The 20,002-nt window shown below is 46.2% G+C and overlaps 1 protein-coding gene across 1 annotated transcript in view; it reads right to left on the reverse strand.

Moving 5' to 3' along the window:
- The window catches only part of LOC116943533 (AF4/FMR2 family member 4-like), a 67,332-nt gene extending 48,261 nt beyond the window's left edge, over positions 1–19,071 (reverse strand). The window contains exon 1 of the mRNA XM_032956444.2: positions 18,489–19,071. Coding sequence (XP_032812335.2) covers positions 18,489–18,505 — 17 coding nt within the window. The 5' untranslated portion in view covers positions 18,506–19,071. The remainder of the gene's footprint in view (positions 1–18,488) is intronic.
- Positions 19,072–20,002: the final 931 nt, after the last annotated feature.

Raw genomic sequence — 20,002 nt, forward strand, 5'->3', positions numbered from 1 at the left:
TTAGTATTCATGTTTACGAATTTCATATTAAATGTTCTGGCTATAAGCCAAGTGGCCTTTCATGGATATCTGTACCTCAAAATGAGCACCGTACGTCCATCACACAGCAGCCCGCCAACCGTAAGTAAACACCTTTCAGGTGAACAAAGGAAGAAGGCAGAGATAAAAATCTGGGCTCTGGAGAAAAATGAAAACTCAGAAGCCATTTCCCTGCACAAGGGCCTATCTACATCCTACGGGGCCATACAAATGTAGGTCCCTGGAGCCAAAAACACCCCGCCGCGCCACTAACCATTGGTGACCCTTCAGGCAACGTGAACTGCCATGATGGTGTAGACTTGGAGACCCTGCCAAGCAAAATTATAATTTGCAGAGCGTTTCCTGTGGGCAGTAAATCATCAACACCACACAAGGAATTTAAAAACAAATCTGTAAGGAATTAGGATTATGCTCACTTGGATTCACGCAACCCTAGCAGAGGCAGTAAGGATCTAATTGTTCAAATCCCCACAGAGCGCACGCATAGATTTCACAATAACATGACAGTGGTAATAAGCAGCACACTGCATTATTCAAATAATGTGGCACAATACCTTGCCTCTTTGGAGAGCTTTAAAAATACACACAACTCATTTTACAATATTCTGCCACCAGTGTTCATGGGCTGCAAACACTTACTGGTAAGGTATGGTTTGCGACTTTACTAAAGTTTTAGTTTTTTTAATAATAAACTCGTTTCGGTGCAAGTACCGACCGTCTGCAATGCGTTCCACGTGCAACCCGAGATTAAAGCGTCAGACGGCCGTGCTGTGCCACTATCCATTGAAACTTGCACAAGCTATTAATTTACAGGCTCGCTCATAAATCTGCATTTTATTATCACATGTGTATGTACAGTTCGAATGCAGGCGAGAGACATGAAAAGCAACACTTTAAAGGCGTTTTAACAAGAGAAATTAGCAGGGGAGTACATCGTGCATGCTTTGCTTAGTCCACAACGCCCACACTTCACTGACAGTTTTGTATCATTATTCCCCACTTGTGTTTTCAATCAACAGTGGCCCCTATAGACAAACTTTCCCCCGTCATGCTAATCTGGCATTTCCACTGGTTTTTACAGTTAATTTGACTTAATCGTGCCTTTCCACGCCAGACAATATTCTCCATGAGAAAAGATGCACTAATTTAAAATTCCTACAAATATCTGGCAAAGGCTGACTTGGGCCAAAGGTGAATGGAGCATGTGAAGTCACTTCCCTCTGTTTATATTTCAGGCGCATGTTAGGGAAGTTCTGGGGAAAGTGGGTGGGTGGGGAATGAGGGGGGGGGGGGATTCACTGCACATTTTAACGAGCCATGAATCAATGATGTCCAGGTGCAGGACTTGTCAATCACCTGGCTTCTCTGACCACTAGTGAACTGCAGCCGCCGCATGATTGATGAGTTCGGAGGCGAAGCACGCTAAATTCAATTGGGCACGCTGAGTGTGGGACACCTTAGGCCATACCAGGTGTCGCTCCACTCACAGCATAAACAAAGCATTCGCGTCCAACTTAGGTGGGGATGCGTTGCATGTGTATCCAGGTTCAGTCGTTCAGGGATGAACGACCAACTTATACACTGCAAGAATATTAGACATTTAAATACGCCAGCACTCCTAAATTGCTCTGCTGTTGCAATTGTTCGTGCTCTTAGTAATTATTAGTACTCTTACTGTTACTAAGTGCGCCATCAGAGCTTACAAGATGTCACATCGTTCAGCACAAGAGAACCCCCCAACCGGGATTTAAACTCACAACTTTCAGATTCCGAGCTCCTCACTTTACCACCGAGCCCCATGGTCGGATTACTATTCGAATAAATATTGAAGTACATTTATTAATATCATATGATGTTTTTTTTAATCAAAGATGGCTATGGTTGTTGTTTAAAATGCTACATTACTTACATTTTTAACATCTATTTATCCTAGTCAGTCTTTTCAAGCAAACTCCACAGCACGAAATCACTGAAAATGCGAAGCAAGCGAGGAGGACTGCAGATCTTTTTGCTTTATGCGCAATGACCGTCTACGGTGCTTCGTCGGGGTATTTATTTAATGTCGACATTGTGGAAGCAATAAGGCTGCCTGCACTGCTTCGTTGTGCACTCGCGGGGGGGGGGGGGTCATAGACTAATTGGTGGCCGAGTCGCACACAACTAGGCAACAGGAGAGTTGGAAAAGAAAAAAACAACGAAGGAATTGGCTAGACAATGTTACATAACAAAAACATGTCTGACACGAAACATCATTCCATTTAAGGTTCTTATCCCTTGGGAAAATGATCTAAGTACTACTATTTCGATTGATATATAGCTATTTATTTGCTGCTGTGAAAGCTGGCAGCCTTGACATGACAACTGTATGCTGTAACCTGAATATCCCCAAGGGTCCAGAAAGATCGCACACGCAAGTCGTGACCCTTAGAGCTGGCACGACGGACGAGACCCGAAGCACTTGCCACCCGAATTTTAAGTGCCAGCTTCTCGGCTTAAATGGCCGAGCGATCCCGATGTGCCGCGCATTCAACCGCCAATAGGATGCATCTCTACGAAATCCTTCGGTGACTTTGGAGAAGTCAAGCGGGTCATGTGCTGCTGTCGTGGACATGGTAGGCATCCGCAATGAAAAAGGCTTCACATAAAGACACAATAGCGTCTTTGCTATGAAATCTGTTTGCAGACTTGCCTTACAAACATGTGGTTTGGCTGAGTGAAATTCAATCACGTGTAAAAAATATTCAACCAAAGCAAATGGGACTCCTCCCCTCCCCACCCCCTACGTGTAAACAACAAGCTGTGTGTGGTTTAATGAAGCCATCAAGCTTACAGATTTGGAAAAAAACAATATAAAGTGTATACTCTAAAAACATAATCCCCGCCAAATAGACGCGCACTGGTGTTTGGCAAACATGTTGAGCCTTACAACAATCTAAAAATGCACAATTCGTAGCTGAAAATAGATGCAACATTGTACAACGATTTCGTACACCCTGTGGTGAAAACGTACTCCAAAAACAGTACGGAGTGCCAATATAAATGCACGACCAGGTGATCAGGGATACACATTCTTCCGAAAGCACCTTGCCAACAGAATTTCGCAATGTATCCCTGGTTAACAGTCAAAGCATTGGCACGTCCTAGTCAATTATGGTACTGCTGCCCCATGACGCTGGTGTACCATGTTACCGAACGTTAGTTTTAGGACGTGCCTGTCTTTTGAGTGTAAATCTACTTCGCACATTCTCGCATTAAAAGGGGGGCCACCACAGAAAGTGCCCTATGATAACAGCCCCATCTTCTGTTCTCTGGGGGTGAAGCTCAGCGCATCTTTATCACCTGATCCACCCACACGCTGCAACAACAACCGTTGAACCGTGCCAGGGGGGCGGTAGGGGAGGACACAGGAGATGCCATTGTCTCAAATCCCCAGTGACAGTAAAATGAGTCCGAATCCGACTGTGGCACACCTGGCCCTGCAATACCAACAGATGTGATGTGCTTCTTTCGTAGTAGACTGTGCAGAAGGAATGGCAAACCAGATGGCATTGATAAGTATTCTCCCCTGTATCACTGCCGGTCACCATTTAAAGATTAAGTGGCAGAAATGCTGCAGTTTGGTACGAGCGTTCTGCAGACAATAAAATGACCACGGGCTTAAGGGCCTATATTGAAGATTAAAAGGATCACGGGACCACCAAACTTCTTAATTAGGGGGAATGCACGGGCAGTGCTTTTGATAATTTGAAACCAGCTGGTGATAGATAAGCACCCAAAGAAACCCACCTGCCTAAAAGTTGCTATATATGGCACGGTTCCAGCCACACTCTGCTCCATGAGCTACAGAAGAGCACAGCAAACAAATAACAAAGAGTGTGCTCTGTGCAGGGAGTGAAATGCATTTTACAAGCATAAGATCCATTCTCCATGCCTTGGATTGCAAAGTAAAATGTTAGCCTTTGTGTTAGTGTAAGAATGATAAGTGTTCGGATACTAACCCCAGAAAGTGAGATTAAACCCAAAAGGAAATAATAATGCAAATGAATTAGGAATTGTGTCGGATTTTTCAATGTGCGTATGCTGAACTTTTTTAGCACCATACGTAGCCAACCGTGCTGATCGGATGTCAAACGTCCTGTCGTGTGCATCTGCACCTTGATACGTTGATTTCACCGCCGCACTACTAAAAAGTGCTTTGCGCGTCAAGCAAAAATAACTATTAATACCACTCCCAGCTGGCATACACAGCTCTGCAGCATGCTGCTACGCATCAACCAGAACACTCTGTACTGCTCTACATTTATTACTTCGCGATTGCCAAGCTTTATGACGATACACTGTACACAGAAAAGGCGCACACTGTACACAGAAAAGGCGCACACTGTACACAGAAAAGGTGCACACTGTACACAGAAAAGGTGCACACTGTACGCAGACACTGCACACCGTACACCGACATTGCGCGCACCGCACATTGAAGCTGTGCGCACTGTACGCAGGCACTGTGCACACTGTACACAGATACTGCGGGCAGTGCACACTGTACACAGATATTGTGAACAGTGCACACCGACACTGTGCACACTGTATACTGATACAGTACACATTGGTGTGGACCAATCAGTTTCAAGGACAATGCATATATTATCAGTGTTTTTGTTTGCATTCTGACCAAAGCAGTGGTCAATGTAGACATGATTCCTTGCAAAAGCTTTCAGTTTGGTGTTTTAACATCTTAACACCTGTTTTGTTGCCGGAAAAAAAACATATTGTCACGATATCAGTACATATTGTATACAGACACGATACACAATGTGCGCAGATACAGTACACAATGTGCGCAGATACAGTACACACACTGTGCGCATATACAGTACACACACTGCGCGCAGATACAGTACACTGCGCGCAGATACAGTACACACTGTGCGCAGATACAGTACACACTGTGCGCAGATACAGTACACACTGTGCGCAGATACAGTACGCCCGGTGCGCAGGTACAGTGCGCCCGGCGCGCAGGTACAGTGCGCCCAGCGCGCAGGTACAGTGCGCCCAGCGCGCAGGTACAGTGCGCCCAGCGCGCAGGTACAGTGCGCCCAGCGCGCAGGTACAGTGCGCCCAGCGCGCAGGTACAGTGCGCCCAGCGCGCAGGTACAGTGCGCCCAGCGCGCAGGTACAGTGCGCCCAGCGCGCAGGTACAGTGCGCCCAGCGCGCAGGTACAGTGCGCCCAGCGCGCAGGTACAGTGCGCCCAGCGCGCAGGTACAGTGCGCCCAGCGCGCAGGTACAGTGCGCCCAGCGCGCAGGTACAGTGCGCCCAGCGCGCAGGTACAGTGCGCCCAGCGCGCAGGTACAGTGCGCCCAGCGCGCAGGTACAGTGCGCCCAGCGCGCAGGTACAGTGCGCCCAGCGCGCAGGTACAGTGCGCCCAGCGCGCAGGTACAGTGCGCCCAGCGCGCAGGTACAGTGCGCCCAGCGCGCAGGTACAGTGCGCCCAGCGCGCAGGTACAGTGCGCCCAGCGCGCAGGTACAGTGCGCCCAGCGCGCAGGTACAGTGCGCCCAGCGCGCAGGTACAGTGCGCCCAGCGCGCAGGTACAGTGCGCCCAGCGCGCAGGTACAGTGCGCCCAGCGCGCAGGTACAGTGCGCCCAGCGCGCAGGTACAGTGCGCCCAGCGCGCAGGTACAGTGCGCCCAGCGCGCAGGTACAGTGCGCCCAGCGCGCAGGTACAGTGCGCCCAGCGCGCAGGTACAGTGCGCCCAGCGCGCAGGTACAGTGCGCCCAGCGCGCAGGTACAGTGCGCCCAGCGCGCAGGTACAGTGCGCCCAGCGCGCAGGTACAGTGCGCCCAGCGCGCAGGTACAGTGCGCCCAGCGCGCAGGTACAGTGCGCCCAGCGCGCAGGTACAGTGCGCCCAGCGCGCAGGTACAGTGCGCCCAGCGCGCAGGTACAGTACATATACTGTTCAGGTAAAGTACACAGTGTACAGATACAGCACACACACAGTGTACAGATACAGCACACACACAGTGTACAGATACAGCACACACACAGTGTACAGATACAGCACACACCGTGTACAGATACAGCACACACCCTGTGTACAGATACAGCACACACCGTGTACAGATACAGCAAACACCCTGTACAGATACAGCAAACACCCTGTGTACAGATACAGCACACACCCTGTGTACAGATACAGCACACACCCTGTGTACAGATACAGCACACACCCTGTGTACAGATACAGCACACACCCTGTGTACAGATACAGCACACACCCTGTACAGATACAGTACACACCCTGTGTACAGATACAGCACACACCGTGTACAGATACAGTACACACCGTGTACAGATACAGCACACACCCTGTGTACAGATACAGCACACATCCTGTGTACAGATACAGCACACACCGTGTACAGATACAGCACACACCGTGTACAGATACAGCACACACCGTGTACAGATACAGCACACACCGTGTACAGATACAGCACACACCGTGTACAGATACAGCACACACAGTGTACAGATACAGCACACACCGTGTACAGATACAGCACACACCGTGTACAGATACAGCACACACCGTGTACAGATACAGCACACACCGTGTACAGATACAGCACACACCGTGTACAGATACAGTACACACCGTGTACAGATACAGCACACACACAGTGTACAGATACAGCACACACCGTGTACAGATACAGCACACACCGTGTACAGATACAGCACACACCGTGTACAGATACAGCACACACCGTGTACAGATACAGCACACACCGTGTACAGATACAGCACACACCGTGTACAGATACAGCACACACCGTGTACAGATACAGTACAGTGTACAGATACAGCACACACCGTGTACAGATACAGCACACACACAGTGTACAGATACAGCACACACCGTGTACAGATACAGCACACACCGTGTACAGATACAGCACACACCGTGTACAGATACAGCACACACAGTGTTCAGATACAGCACACACAGTGTACAGATACAGCACACACAGTGTACAGATACAGCACACACAGTGTACAGATACAGCACACACAGTGTACAGATACAGCACACACAGTGTACAGATACAGCACACACAGTGTACAGATACAGCACACACAGTGTACAGATACAGCACACACAGTGTACAGATACAGCACACACAGTGTACAGATACAGCACACACAGTGTACAGATACAGCACACACAGTGTACAGATACAGCACACAGAGTGTACAGGTACAGTACACACACAGTGTACAGGTACAGTACACACACAGTGTACAGGTACAGTACACACACTGTGTGTATGCCGCCCCAGCCACCCCGCGTGAACGAGTGGCCACTTCACATTTTCCTCCTCTTCTCTTTTTCTTCAAGTCGTGATACCGAGGCAGAGAAAATATGGCAAAGTGGTTTTGACGAGTGCACCAAATGGAATCTTTAATTCCTTAATTAAACCAATTAACCATATAACGATTTAAACAATGTCACCGCAATCCCATTGACCGCCAACGGCAAGTGAAGCATGGCATTACAGTATTGTTATTATTGCAATACTATATCATTACTTCTTAATTAAGGCCGAGGCTTATGAATGACACTGCGCCGACACGACGAGGAGACTTTAATCAGTGTCGTTCGCGATGGCAGTGAAGATGATCCATTTGATTTACATTTTTATACGCACCTGCATTGCATAGTAGTTTAAATCACTACACTGTATGTTTAACCGTATATGCATGTATATATAAACTCTTCAATTATCCATCCATCTGCCGGCACTTGTGATGAGCTTCAGTTTACGCCACATGGGCTTGAGAATGATGTCAGAGAACAATGATCATGCGCCGAATACAATGGTTGCACGTTTTTCCATAAAAGGTGGCTGCAGATTTCAAAATTAAAACAATTCCCTTCAACCACGCTAAGATTTGTGGAGCAGGTGCGAGGCACTAAACAATGCTATTTCACAGGAATCATCCACCAGTTGAGACCAGTTAAGATAACAAATATAGACCGGTGTCTAAAGAACAACTCTCTTTGTCATAACAATGTTACATCACCGGGCATTGAGGCCACGCTGGATGACGTCAAAGTGTCGTGCTAATGGCGGCATGCAACTGACAATGCCACATCCGTCTGCACCGTACTGTACATAACAGGACTGGGCAGGGCAAACCTGAGCCCCGAAGCCAAGATGCCCCACTTTGCTTGGCCAGGCCAAGGCAGACGGTGGGTGGGAAAAGGTACCGCGGGGATCGGCGGGCAAAAGGACCCGTGGCAAACTGGACACGTAAATGCCAAACTCTGCTACACCAAGGGCCACTTGGCCGCTGTGTCCTATTGCAGGCACCTGTATTTACATTCCCGGTGCCCGCATACCTGTACGAACACACAGGCACACTCACACCAGCCGAACTCCTGAAAGTCCCCTGAATTCTACGCGCACTGCACTGCTTTGTGACACCAGCCTAGACACGCCAGCATTGGCGCGCACCCCCGCATCAGTCCATAACACCGCACATTTCTAATTGTCAGGAATTTAAAAATGTGTCCCCACGCCCCCTCCGAGTGACTCAATTCGCCGTCATGACTCCGGGTGACGATTCTAATAAAGAATATTTCAGGGCTTTTTTTTTCCTCCTCGGTCGTTCCACGAGTGCAAAGGTAGCGTCTGCATAATTCCAGTAAATTATAATTATCGAACAATTGTTAGATGCAGGGCTGTATAAGTGTGATGGGTTGTACTGAACTTTAAAGTTTTTGGGGCACCTCTTTACATATTCAGTTCTTACCATGTACTGTCTTAATACCACCCATCCTCAATTTCAAACATTTCATTGTTATTCACCTTGGTTGTTTTCAGATTTAAATGTGATATAGGAATTTGAATGTTAAGATGAATATACAAGTTTAATTTTGGCCTGTAACTGCTGGTAACACACAGTTATGTTGTGATATTGATTACCACTGTAGGATTTACTATAGTGCCAAAGTATTGCGTCTAAGCATCATAATGCAGTATCTATTTTTGGGGGTCCATTAAAATTTGAGGCCCCTGACTGCTGCCCCAAAAGCGTGATTTAATGCGTGCATCAGGAGCGTAAGAACTAATATTAATTGTTGAAACGTTATGTCCTTGACTACTGGAGCATCTTTATTTTGTGTCACAGGGCACTGCGGTGGTGGATATGTTTAAACCTCGATGTCATCATTCCAGAGGGTTGATGCGGAGAACTTGTTGAGGACCAAAGTAACACCATCGGGCGGGATTGACGTTATTTTTAGCAAAACCATCCCTGCCAACCCCCACCAGCATGAATTGTTTTGCGAAGGAATGAACCCCAGTCCATTGGCAGACTTGCTCGTGAAGGTGCGACAACAGCAACGCATAAGCACTCACCACAAGATCCCAGGGTAAGGCCAATTAAACCCCATGCTGAAAATTACAATACTACCTCATAAAATGCAGTACTTACAACGGCTCTCTCGCTCTTAAAATTAGGGCTCTAACCAGCCCCAAGTCACCGCTCCAGTGGGGGTGGAAAAGCTAATAAATAAATTACACTTTCATAGCCGATCATCGCGTAAGTGGATTCAGGATATTTGTGACATCAATTGGCATGTGCCCGTTACACCGATCGGGCTTGACAGGTCACAATTAACACAAAGCTATGGACCACATTCAGGAAGAGGCACTTGCGAGAGGTTGAGAAACGTGTGCAGGACGGGGGAGGGAGGGCAGGCTACTGAGAACAACCGCCATTGGAGGTCGCACCAACAGCTCGGCAATCAAGGGGGGAATACCTAAAGCCAAATGGTGATGCTGATGAGATGAAGAGCGGACTTTGGAGGTTGGGTGTCGACTGCACAACAGCTGCGAGAAGCGGCAGCAGAAAGAGATGACGCGTTGTTTTTTCCGCATCAACAGCAACATTGGGCCACAGTGACCTCTTAACCTTTGAGTTGGACAGTCATGTGCTAGCCTTGGATAATGGAATTGTGTTCACCGCTCGGATGCACAGAGAACAACTCGAAGGGCACAGAGCGGGCAATCAACAAGTGCTTCATAAACTTCCCGGGGCCCCGTAGGCATGCCGTTTACTGTGCAGTAAATTTCTCCAGTAAACTTTACACTTTTGAGGGCTATGCCCGTCGCTCTATGCCTCGTCTGGCGGCTCAGCCTGTAACCCGGCGAGGGTTTCCTGCAGGTCAGCTCCGTCTGAAGCGGTAAATAGAGCTTGCCTAATGCGAGAGCAGGAGTAGTAGCTGGCCACCCACCGAGCTCCCCTCCCTCCCTCCCACCACTTGTGTGCCAGGTTGCAGAGGGATATTTATGTCGGTGGTGTCATGCCATTGGCTCTAAGGTTGTAAAGTGAAAGAGTTGGCATGCCAGCACAGATCAATTAATGAAACGCAACGCTCTATCCGATGTGGCTGGAATAAAATGAGAGGCTTGTGGGATGAACCTACTTCCTCTGCGTGTTACTGTACAGGATAAAGCCGCATTATTGTACAGAACAACTTCTAGTGTTGGGGCCAACATAGCAAGAAAAAAAAGTTCAAAAGATTTAAAGGCCAAGTAGTATAAGAATTGCATGAGTTACAGTTTGGACAATAACTTAAAGAGCCAAGCTGTAATAAGTAAAGAATGCCTTTCTCGCGAATACATGCCAATACTACTGGGGAAATCCGTTTGGGCCATTACGTACATATCCACAGATAAATACATCAGTACATGGCAAACTCTACCGCTGCAGCTAATCAAACTTTGAATGAAATTAATACAAATAGATTATAATACAAATATTTTTTGGGGAGAAAGAAAAAATGTACTTATATTTTTGCCTATACTTTGGTGGTGCTGGTGGTGGTGGTGGTGGTAAAGGTGCAGCCCTGCAATTTCTTGCTCAGAGCACTGCTGGTGCAAAAGGTCTCCTCGAGAGAGAGCCCCCCTCTAAGAAGGTATGTTGGCATGCTCTTCGACTCTGGGCAAACTTTTGAAAGTGGGAGTACCGACACTTTATCCCACTTCATACAACCTGCTAATCGACTAACTGTAGCTGTCCAGTTACGTTGCTGGGTGGAAAGGTGAGCGGGGTGGTGGTGGTGGTCGTGAGATTTAGGACAATTTCGCTTAATTTCAACTGCTGCACCAGTGGATCAAACTGGCAAACCTCGAGATTGCAAGTCCAGTGGTGTGACCATTCCACCACGGCAACATGCCATTGTCAAAATGTACACCAAGCTGTTATTGGTAGGGTCCGTTCATGTTGACACTCGGCCTTCTTTAATACATATTATTTTGTACTACCACATACCCTGCATGCGTGAATTGGCTAGGCAACCACGAACAAGCATTCCCAAAGGAAAATATTTTTTATGGCAGGCTTTTATAAAACAACTCGCACAGACACACACGTGTACAGAATGTTCTGCATAAGTGGCCTGTTATGGTTTGTGCAAGCATGTTCCTGTGTGCTCAACTGACCTCAATAAAAAGCACTGCCAAGAGCCCTTGACCAATCATATTCGCATTCCAAAGGCTGTTAGCAGCCATGCGGTGTGCAGTAGAAGGCAAACTCTACCCAATCTGTTTTATTCTTGAGTTTAATATGTTTTCACGTCATGTATTTATAGCACACTTAACCGTGCGGCAAGCGTTTTACGGAGCATTGCAAAAACCCAACCAAATTCAGAGGCCATTATTTATCATGATGCCATTATTAGACCCAATAATATTTTATTTCAAGTATTTCCCTTTCATACACCTTTATTTCGCGACATCACGTTGCACTTCCTCAACGAAACACGGCGGTTAAACCTCAATAAAAAAAAGACCGTGGATAAATAGCGGCAAGCGTAAATAAGACGGTTGAACGGAATGCATTCAAACTAAGGCATTACTGTTGACATGCTTTTCGGTGGTGCGATTATGATAAAGATGTATCCTAAATCAACGGGGAGCCTGCAGAAGTTGTGTTCTGGGTCATATCCAAACAGTGCAGCTTGCGTGTATATAAAGCACACGGCACTGATGCCTCCAGGCGGCTTAAGGGCGGTGTCATTCCCAGCGCTCCCCACCCCCCACTTTCGTTTCACTGCCCTCCATTTTCATCCAGTCGGTGGCAGCAGCAGCAACTGAAGCCAACTTTTAGGCGTGTAGAAGAGGTGTGCTGGGTGGTGGTGGGGGGGCTAAGAGACTAAAAACAGTACACAGCATTGACCCAAAATCTCCGCGAGAACTCGAGCAATTATTTCATTGTTTTTACGGCATTCACCTGCACATCTTGTAAATGCAGCCAGCCACCCAAACAATAGACGAAGAAGCAATGAACAACACGTTCTTCGCCTGATATCTCCCATGCGTATGGCCACTTAGGAGGCGTTGTAGGACGCATGGGATTATTTTGTCATGAACCAAGGATATGGATATTGTTGTCTACCAAGTGAGACCTACTGCGGTGCCCGCCCACCAAACACCAAGCTTGCAGTACCATGGCTCTGTTTAAAAACTCATGTTTTGGGGTAAACAACTATTTTACGTCTGCAAATAGACAAAAATGTGCAACAACAAAAACGTCCGCAGAATAAGAAAACAATAAAGACCGTGGAAGATTTTTCATACGGTAAGGTTTAAATGTGTCAACATTGATCATGAGATGCAAATGGGTTTTAAATGGGTTTCAAACTTGTTCCACAGCTATAACAATTATTGCACAAAGGTCTTTTTGTTGGGCCGCCTTGCCCCGTTTGTTTTGATGATCTGTGTGTGTGTTTCACAAGTCAAGGGGGAGGGTTGTCCGGCCTGAAAAACGAAATAAATAAAGAAGAGAAGGCGAAAAACACACCCCTGATTGTGACTCCACTGTGAGTGGCCTCTTTTCTCTTTCACATCCTCGTGATCACTGTGAAGACGAAGATGAAACTGAACTCCAACCCAGAGAGCAAACGGCAGCACTCCTGGCTTCCCAGTGGCTCGCACTGAGCGACACCCAACACTCAATGATTGATCACTCCGCCGCGGCTTTATGTCCATGTTCTAATGCAAATGAGATTATGTAACGACGAGCTCACAGTCTCTCGCGGAGCATTATACCAGAACGGACATGTAAATGAGTTGTTTTTCCCAAAGTCCCCTCCGGGCAAGAGGATTTTTAAATGAATTAATGATAATGCAACTCACACAAATCTGGGGACCAAAATTCAATATGCGCATTCTCAAACAGAGAAAAAAAACACCGCTGAACTGGTTCTTTTGGCTACTCGGCCTGTTTATATTATTCCGGAAAGTGTTAGTCACTGTATTGTGTGACATTTCAAAAGTTTATCCTCTAACGTAGCCAAATGGAAGTACAAAAGAACAGAGGCCAGGGTTTCGGCTCAAAATCCTTGCCTCCAAGTAAAAACACCACATGCATTTCCAGTCTCTTGACAGAGCTTTACAAACCAGAAAAGTTCACGAAGAACACCAAACTGTTCATCCGTGAAACCTCCAGGACTCTGGCTGATCCACAGCATCGCATCGGAGCGCCCGAGTTTAAATATCTACCGCATCTCAAACAGCGCTGTCATCTTGCAATTACACATTCAGCCCCAGCCCAGCAGCTTGAGGTCTTTGCGGCCGTTTTTCGGGGGCCAAAAAACCACACTGCAATCACCCCACTACTTGCACCCTGGAGAGACATTTTGAACAACCCACTGCATTTTGGCGGCAAGCCCTGCTTAAGTATTCGGTTTGATACCCTGACACCCAGATCCAATTACTGGCATTAGCACCACATATTTGTCCACAGCTCTTGGGGGGGAAAAAAATTACTATGAATGCGGTGCAATTAATAATTCCTACACTAAAGTGGACAGCGCGCTGCACAAAGTAAATTGTGTGTATCACGAAAATGTGTATGTTTTGTTCCTCTCTTCGTGTATTTCATGGAGACACTTGATGTACTTAAGTACTGCAAATCCAGCAGGCCGGGGAACCGAAAGCAATGGCAAGAGCAGCCATTTTGTTTCATTTCTAGAAAATGATTATAGAGGTCAAAGTGTCTAAGGTAAACAGTTGTTACGCAAGCACTGCCCCACGGAAAAAAATACCCTTCTGTGTCCAGCGTAAATGTGTACTTCAAATGTAATGCACCTGTCCATATAAAAGAGTGTCACTTCAGAAATGTAACTAATGTACAAGCCAAAATTGTGGATTGTTGTTTTATTGCTATTGGCTTGCTTATACTGGTAAAATCATGAATGTAAATTGATAACAATGCAGTTACATACATTCATGCTATTTGTCCAATCAACATTCAGTGAATTAAGTGACCCTGTATGATGGCCAGAACATGTGCATGACTGACATGCAGCGACTCAATTGCTTGTAATAGTACAATTATTTTAAATCAATGACTGAGAAAGCAACATGCCAAATATGCCCTTTTTCATAACCCTCACGTAAGACACTACAGTATGTTCGACATTGTGGAAGATATATTGTTATTAATACTCTACATAATAAGAGCTCTAAGGGCACAAGTCAACATAGAATTACTAATCTAGAAAATTGATTCTTGGCGGTTTAAATAAAGAGAAGCAGACTGGCTTACTCTTCCACAGCTTAAACTTGTGCAGAAACAAAAAAAAACAGAATAATTTAAGACAATTGAATGTCGAGCAGTAATCTGGATTATTAATGAAGACTTTGGCCTGGCTTTGAGCCGAGTGTTTGGATTTTGGGAATATTGTTTTCTTGAGAATTCCTGCAGTATTCCCAGGGCAATGCTGGGAATGGAACTGTTTCTTGTTTTTTTTATGGACACATACACAGGCCATATCTCAGTGTGTTTAGTCACCTTCGGCCTCTTTTCCTGCAGGCGTGTCCTACAGACACATCCGGTATCTCAATGTTTAAAGCTGAAAGCAGCAGCAACAAAGCAGCTCCTGGCTCCCGTCGAAATGCTTTTGGGAATGTGAAAATCAAGGACCGCAGATAGCTGCTAGAAAACCACAGCAGCACATACGACATCAAACATGTAAAATGAGCAAGGCCCTGTTTTATAAGGGTGTTGCATAAAATGTGTTTGTATGTAAGCAATTTCTCACGTCCATTGGCCTCTAAAACCAGAAGTAATGGGTAGACTCTCACATTAACAACGTTCTCTGTTTTGGTTGGAAAGAAGCCAACTCGTACCAAACCGTTCAGGACATTCTGCTGCGATCACAACGATCGGAAAACCGCACAAAGCAGCTCCGGCACAAAGCACACATCTACCTTTGGAAATTAAGCACAATGATCGGAAACCATCTAAATAAAACTGTTTCTACAGTAAATACCCAACACATAAGGGAGGTAAATGAAATTAATCTTCAATGGAGATGCATCAGTTTACATAAAAATACACAGGGCTCTCTTGACAAAATATACAACCATTAAACACGAACACAGCAATGAGAAAGGAGCTGTCAACACGTTTATGTAGATACGTCACAGATTATGTACGGGACTTCCAGAATAATGCAAAAAACGCACTGCACCCTTGTCCCCAAGATTACAACTATAAAATGGATGCTGCCATTTAGTTGATCGCTCAAACTACTGATGAAATCATATTAAAAGTTGCAATCCATTAAAGATGCAATGGTATTTCAAATGAGCAACAGGCTCTATTATTGTGTATTTATGATATTTATGATAGTCGACGTTTTTTGTGTCTTTGCTTTCAACTAATGATGAGAAAACACACAATTGCGTGCTATTATTTTATAATGCACAACGTAGAATGATGAAACTCGATTCAACAAGCTGATATTTGTGAATTACAGCATGAATTGAATCTGAATCCTTTGTGTGCCCTTCCTTACACTGGCTGCTTTTCCAAATCCATGAATGTGCCTACAACATTGTCATGAATACCGCAGACATGTACAGAATTACAAGCATACAAAGACATCTTCCATCCTAACCACAAACCTCCTCTTTTCCACTCATTCACCTCCCACTCATCATCCATCTTCCCTTTCATACCACCCTCATCCCTGCTTTGCCACTTCCTTTCAACTCCTCCACCATCCAATTGCTCCCATGACTCTGCCTGGTCTCACAAGTCCTAACTAGCCCCCACCCCTACTACCAACCCCAGTTCCCTCAATCACCACCAGTCTGACAGATAATTTATTGTTCTTTCCCTTCGTCTCTTCTTACTAACTCATGACAATCCTGGGGCTTGTGGCTTGTCACAACCATCAAATCTTCAATTTGCAATCCACCACTTCACCTTTTGGCCAGAGCACCAAAGCCATCTCGTCCACCCATCACACTTCTCTGAATCCTTCACACTTCTCCGAATCATTCATCACATCCGCGTTCAACATGCGTGGCTCCCATGCCGTTGACTTTTTCACAACCGCACTCAGTATACACAAGCCCAGTCTCCCACAATCACATCAACAAACAGGATACCCTCACAATCCTCTTAATGTCACCTCTTGTGCTCTTCCTCTCTTCGCGCTATCTGTTGCCAATCCATCTGTGCCACCTGCCTGTCGTCCACCACCTGACCCATCCTCGGCAGGGCTGGACTAACATTGTATCCAAAAGTTTGTAAAAGAAAGCCCTGCCAAGGAAGGAACACTTGTCCACAGGTCACTGATCGACAAAGGGTAGAAACGTTACCCACACCACCCCCATAGTCCATGAGCCCCAAACCAGATATTTCACTTGTTACCACCTGGAGGTGGCATAAGTTTGCTGTTTTCCAATTTAATTATATGGCCAATAAAAGGTAATTATAACAATTTGAAATGAGTGTGTTATCAAATAATGCACCTTTTTAGACATAAATAAATCGGTAAAATTAAAATTTTGCTACCTTTGGTGGTACCAATTCCTGCTCTGAAAAATTGCATACCAATGGCATGGGCATGAAAATAATACTAAGGAGACGGTTTACAATGCATTTAATAATACACAAATGCATCTATTAAACGCGACACATTCATAATAGGCGACGTTTCGGGCAATGGCGCTTCTTCATAGCACATCCTTCATAGTGCTAATATGGGCCATTGTCCAAAACGTCGCCTATTGTGTAGGTTTACCTTCAAGGCAGTGTTATTGCCAAAATATGTTGATGTGCCACTGTCAAAGTACTTTTACCAAATAATTTTATTATAACCGATTGTTATCCTCGAAATTATCATATACTGATTCATGCAAATTATCTGCAAAGGTTATGACGTTATAATTAGGCTAACAGAGTGAACATTGTATTATAGGGTCATAACAGTGAGAAACAATACCAACAATCAGTAACAATGAAATGAAAAATGCGATTCTGAAATTGAATCGCAACCCCATCTAATTGCTGCAAAGATGAACTGTTAAATGCCGACTGTTTGAATCACCACCATGATACATGCCCATCACAATTTCATAGCCACCAGGCACAACAGTTCCATCGCAACAAATTAAGATTACCAAAGCAATAGCTCTAAATAACCTCCATCACCGCGTATACCTCACTTATCACCTCCACCAAGACTCTCACAATTATCGCCACCACCTCGTTTGACATGGTAGCCATACATTCATCAGCACGACCAGCAAGCCTCCAAACACTACCATCTTAAAAACATCCTCGACTCTTCTGCCAGTGAAATAATTAATCTCCCTCACTACCTCATAATTCGTCATTAGGACCTCTAAAAGTACCATCTTCTCTTGTCATCACCGGAACCACCACGACTTCCACCACCGACGTTCAACATCTATCCTCCACCATGTCACCTGCACTTTCATCAACATGACCTCCAACAGTACCATCATATTGCATCCACCAACAACCATCATCTGAATTCCACCACCACCTTGCCTTCACTACCATTACCTCTGTACCTTGAACGCCCACATCCACCATTAAACACCACCTCAGTATTAACCACCACAGAGGCATTTCACCCCGCTATCTCCAATAGTAAAACCAACACCATCTAACCTCATTCATCACCATCCTCCCACCTTCATTACAATTATCAGTGCCATCAACCACCATCTATCAACCATCACTACACTGTACCTCCAGCTTTCTATAGCCATGATCTTCACCACCATCTTACCTCCACGGCATCATCTGACCACCACCATGTCGCCTCCACTTTCTAGTGCCACGGACTACAATCTCACATCAACCACATCCATCAACCTCATCAACTCCACCTCACCTCCACCTCACCACCAAACCACGTTCACCTCACACCATTCACCCTCCACCCGCCACAATAACCACGACCGCCGGCAACCCATCACACCATCACCACAACCACCGCCAACAAAAAAACAACCACGGCCTCCAGCACCACCACCACCACATTCACCACCACCACATTAACCGCCACCACCACCACGAAGACGACCCGACGCACGCTACCTTGAGCACGAAGCCATGCTGAGCTCCGCGCCGCCCTCACTCCATCACACGCCGCCGCCGCCGCCGCCGCGTCCCCTCCAGCTGCCCGAGCCCAGGTTCGCGGCGGCGCTCTCTCGGCCCGTGTCCCCCCACCGTGAAGACGAGCAGCAGCAGCAGAAGAGACACCGTCACGGACACACTCGGCGAGAGAGACACCGAGCAGCTCCCGCCGCCGCCGCTGCTGCCCACGGGGTTACAGCCACCGTGCCCTAGGGCCCCCCCTCACCAGAGCCCCCCTTTCCCGATCCGCTCGCCGCCAAACCGGGCCGGTGCGAGGGTTTCCCCTCACCGCCACCGCCCCTCCTCGCCTTCGTTATTCTCGTATTGTCGTCGTCGTTGTTGTTTTGTTTTTGTTGTTAGGATTCAAATTATTACAATCGTCCTTGTTGTTATTGCCGCCGACAGCGCCGCTGCTTTACTGCCGCTGCTGCCGCCGCCGGGGCGGCTCACGTCTCCGTCCCTGCTTCCCTCCGCGCCGCCCGGGCCGCCCCGCGGAACGCTCCGCCCGCACGACCCGGACTACTTTACATCCATCCTGGCCAGGGCGGACCATACCAAGTGGCCCCCCCCGCCCCCTGCCTCACCTCTACTCCATGCAGGGGTGCTGTGGTTCAAACAAATTAACAAAAGTAATCCTAATGCGTGGTACGATATGAACTACGCAACAATCATGAATTATAATTTAACTATAACTATATGGATTTAAACATCTCAGCAAAAGTGATTGTAGGTAATTAGTTTTTTAGTCGTGTTGTGATGAAGCACCCCCTTGGGTGTCTGCGGAGAGGGCCAAGGTGGACGAACCCGCGTTGCTACGCGCGCGGTGACGTCACCGTTTGTTGATCGCCGCGTGGCCAATGAGCGCGCGAGGCGAGTGGCCTCCTTCACCGCCCGGGGTAGGAGCTGAACCTTTGGAGTGATTGGCAATGGTTTAAATAACACTACACTAGTTATAACTCTACACTTGTTATAACACTTAACTTGTTATAACACTACACTAGTTATAACACTTCACTTGTTATAACACTACACTAGTTATAACACTACACTAGTTATAACACTTAACTTGTTATAACACTACACTAGTTATACCACTACACTTGTTATAACACTACACTAGTCATAACACTACACTAGTTATAACACCACTAGTTATAACACTTAACTTGTTATAACACTACACTAGTTATAACACTACACTAGTTATAACACTAACTACGTTATAACACTACACTAGTTATAACACTACACTAGTTATAACACTTCACTTGTTATAACACTTAACTTGTTATAACACATCACTTGTTATAACACTACACTTGTTATAACACTAACTACGTTATAACACTACACTAGTTATAACTCTACACTTGTTATAGCACTACACTTGTTATAACACTTCATTAGTTATAACACTACACTTGTTATAACACTACACTAGTTATAACACTAACTACGTTATAACACTACACTAG

This window comes from Petromyzon marinus, chromosome 18 (assembly GCF_048934315.1).
Source record: "Petromyzon marinus isolate PM22_M1 ecotype Great Lakes invasive population chromosome 18, UKy_Petmar_22M1.pri1.0, whole genome shotgun sequence".
In the NCBI taxonomy this organism is placed as follows: domain Eukaryota; kingdom Metazoa; phylum Chordata; class Hyperoartia; order Petromyzontiformes; family Petromyzontidae; genus Petromyzon; species Petromyzon marinus.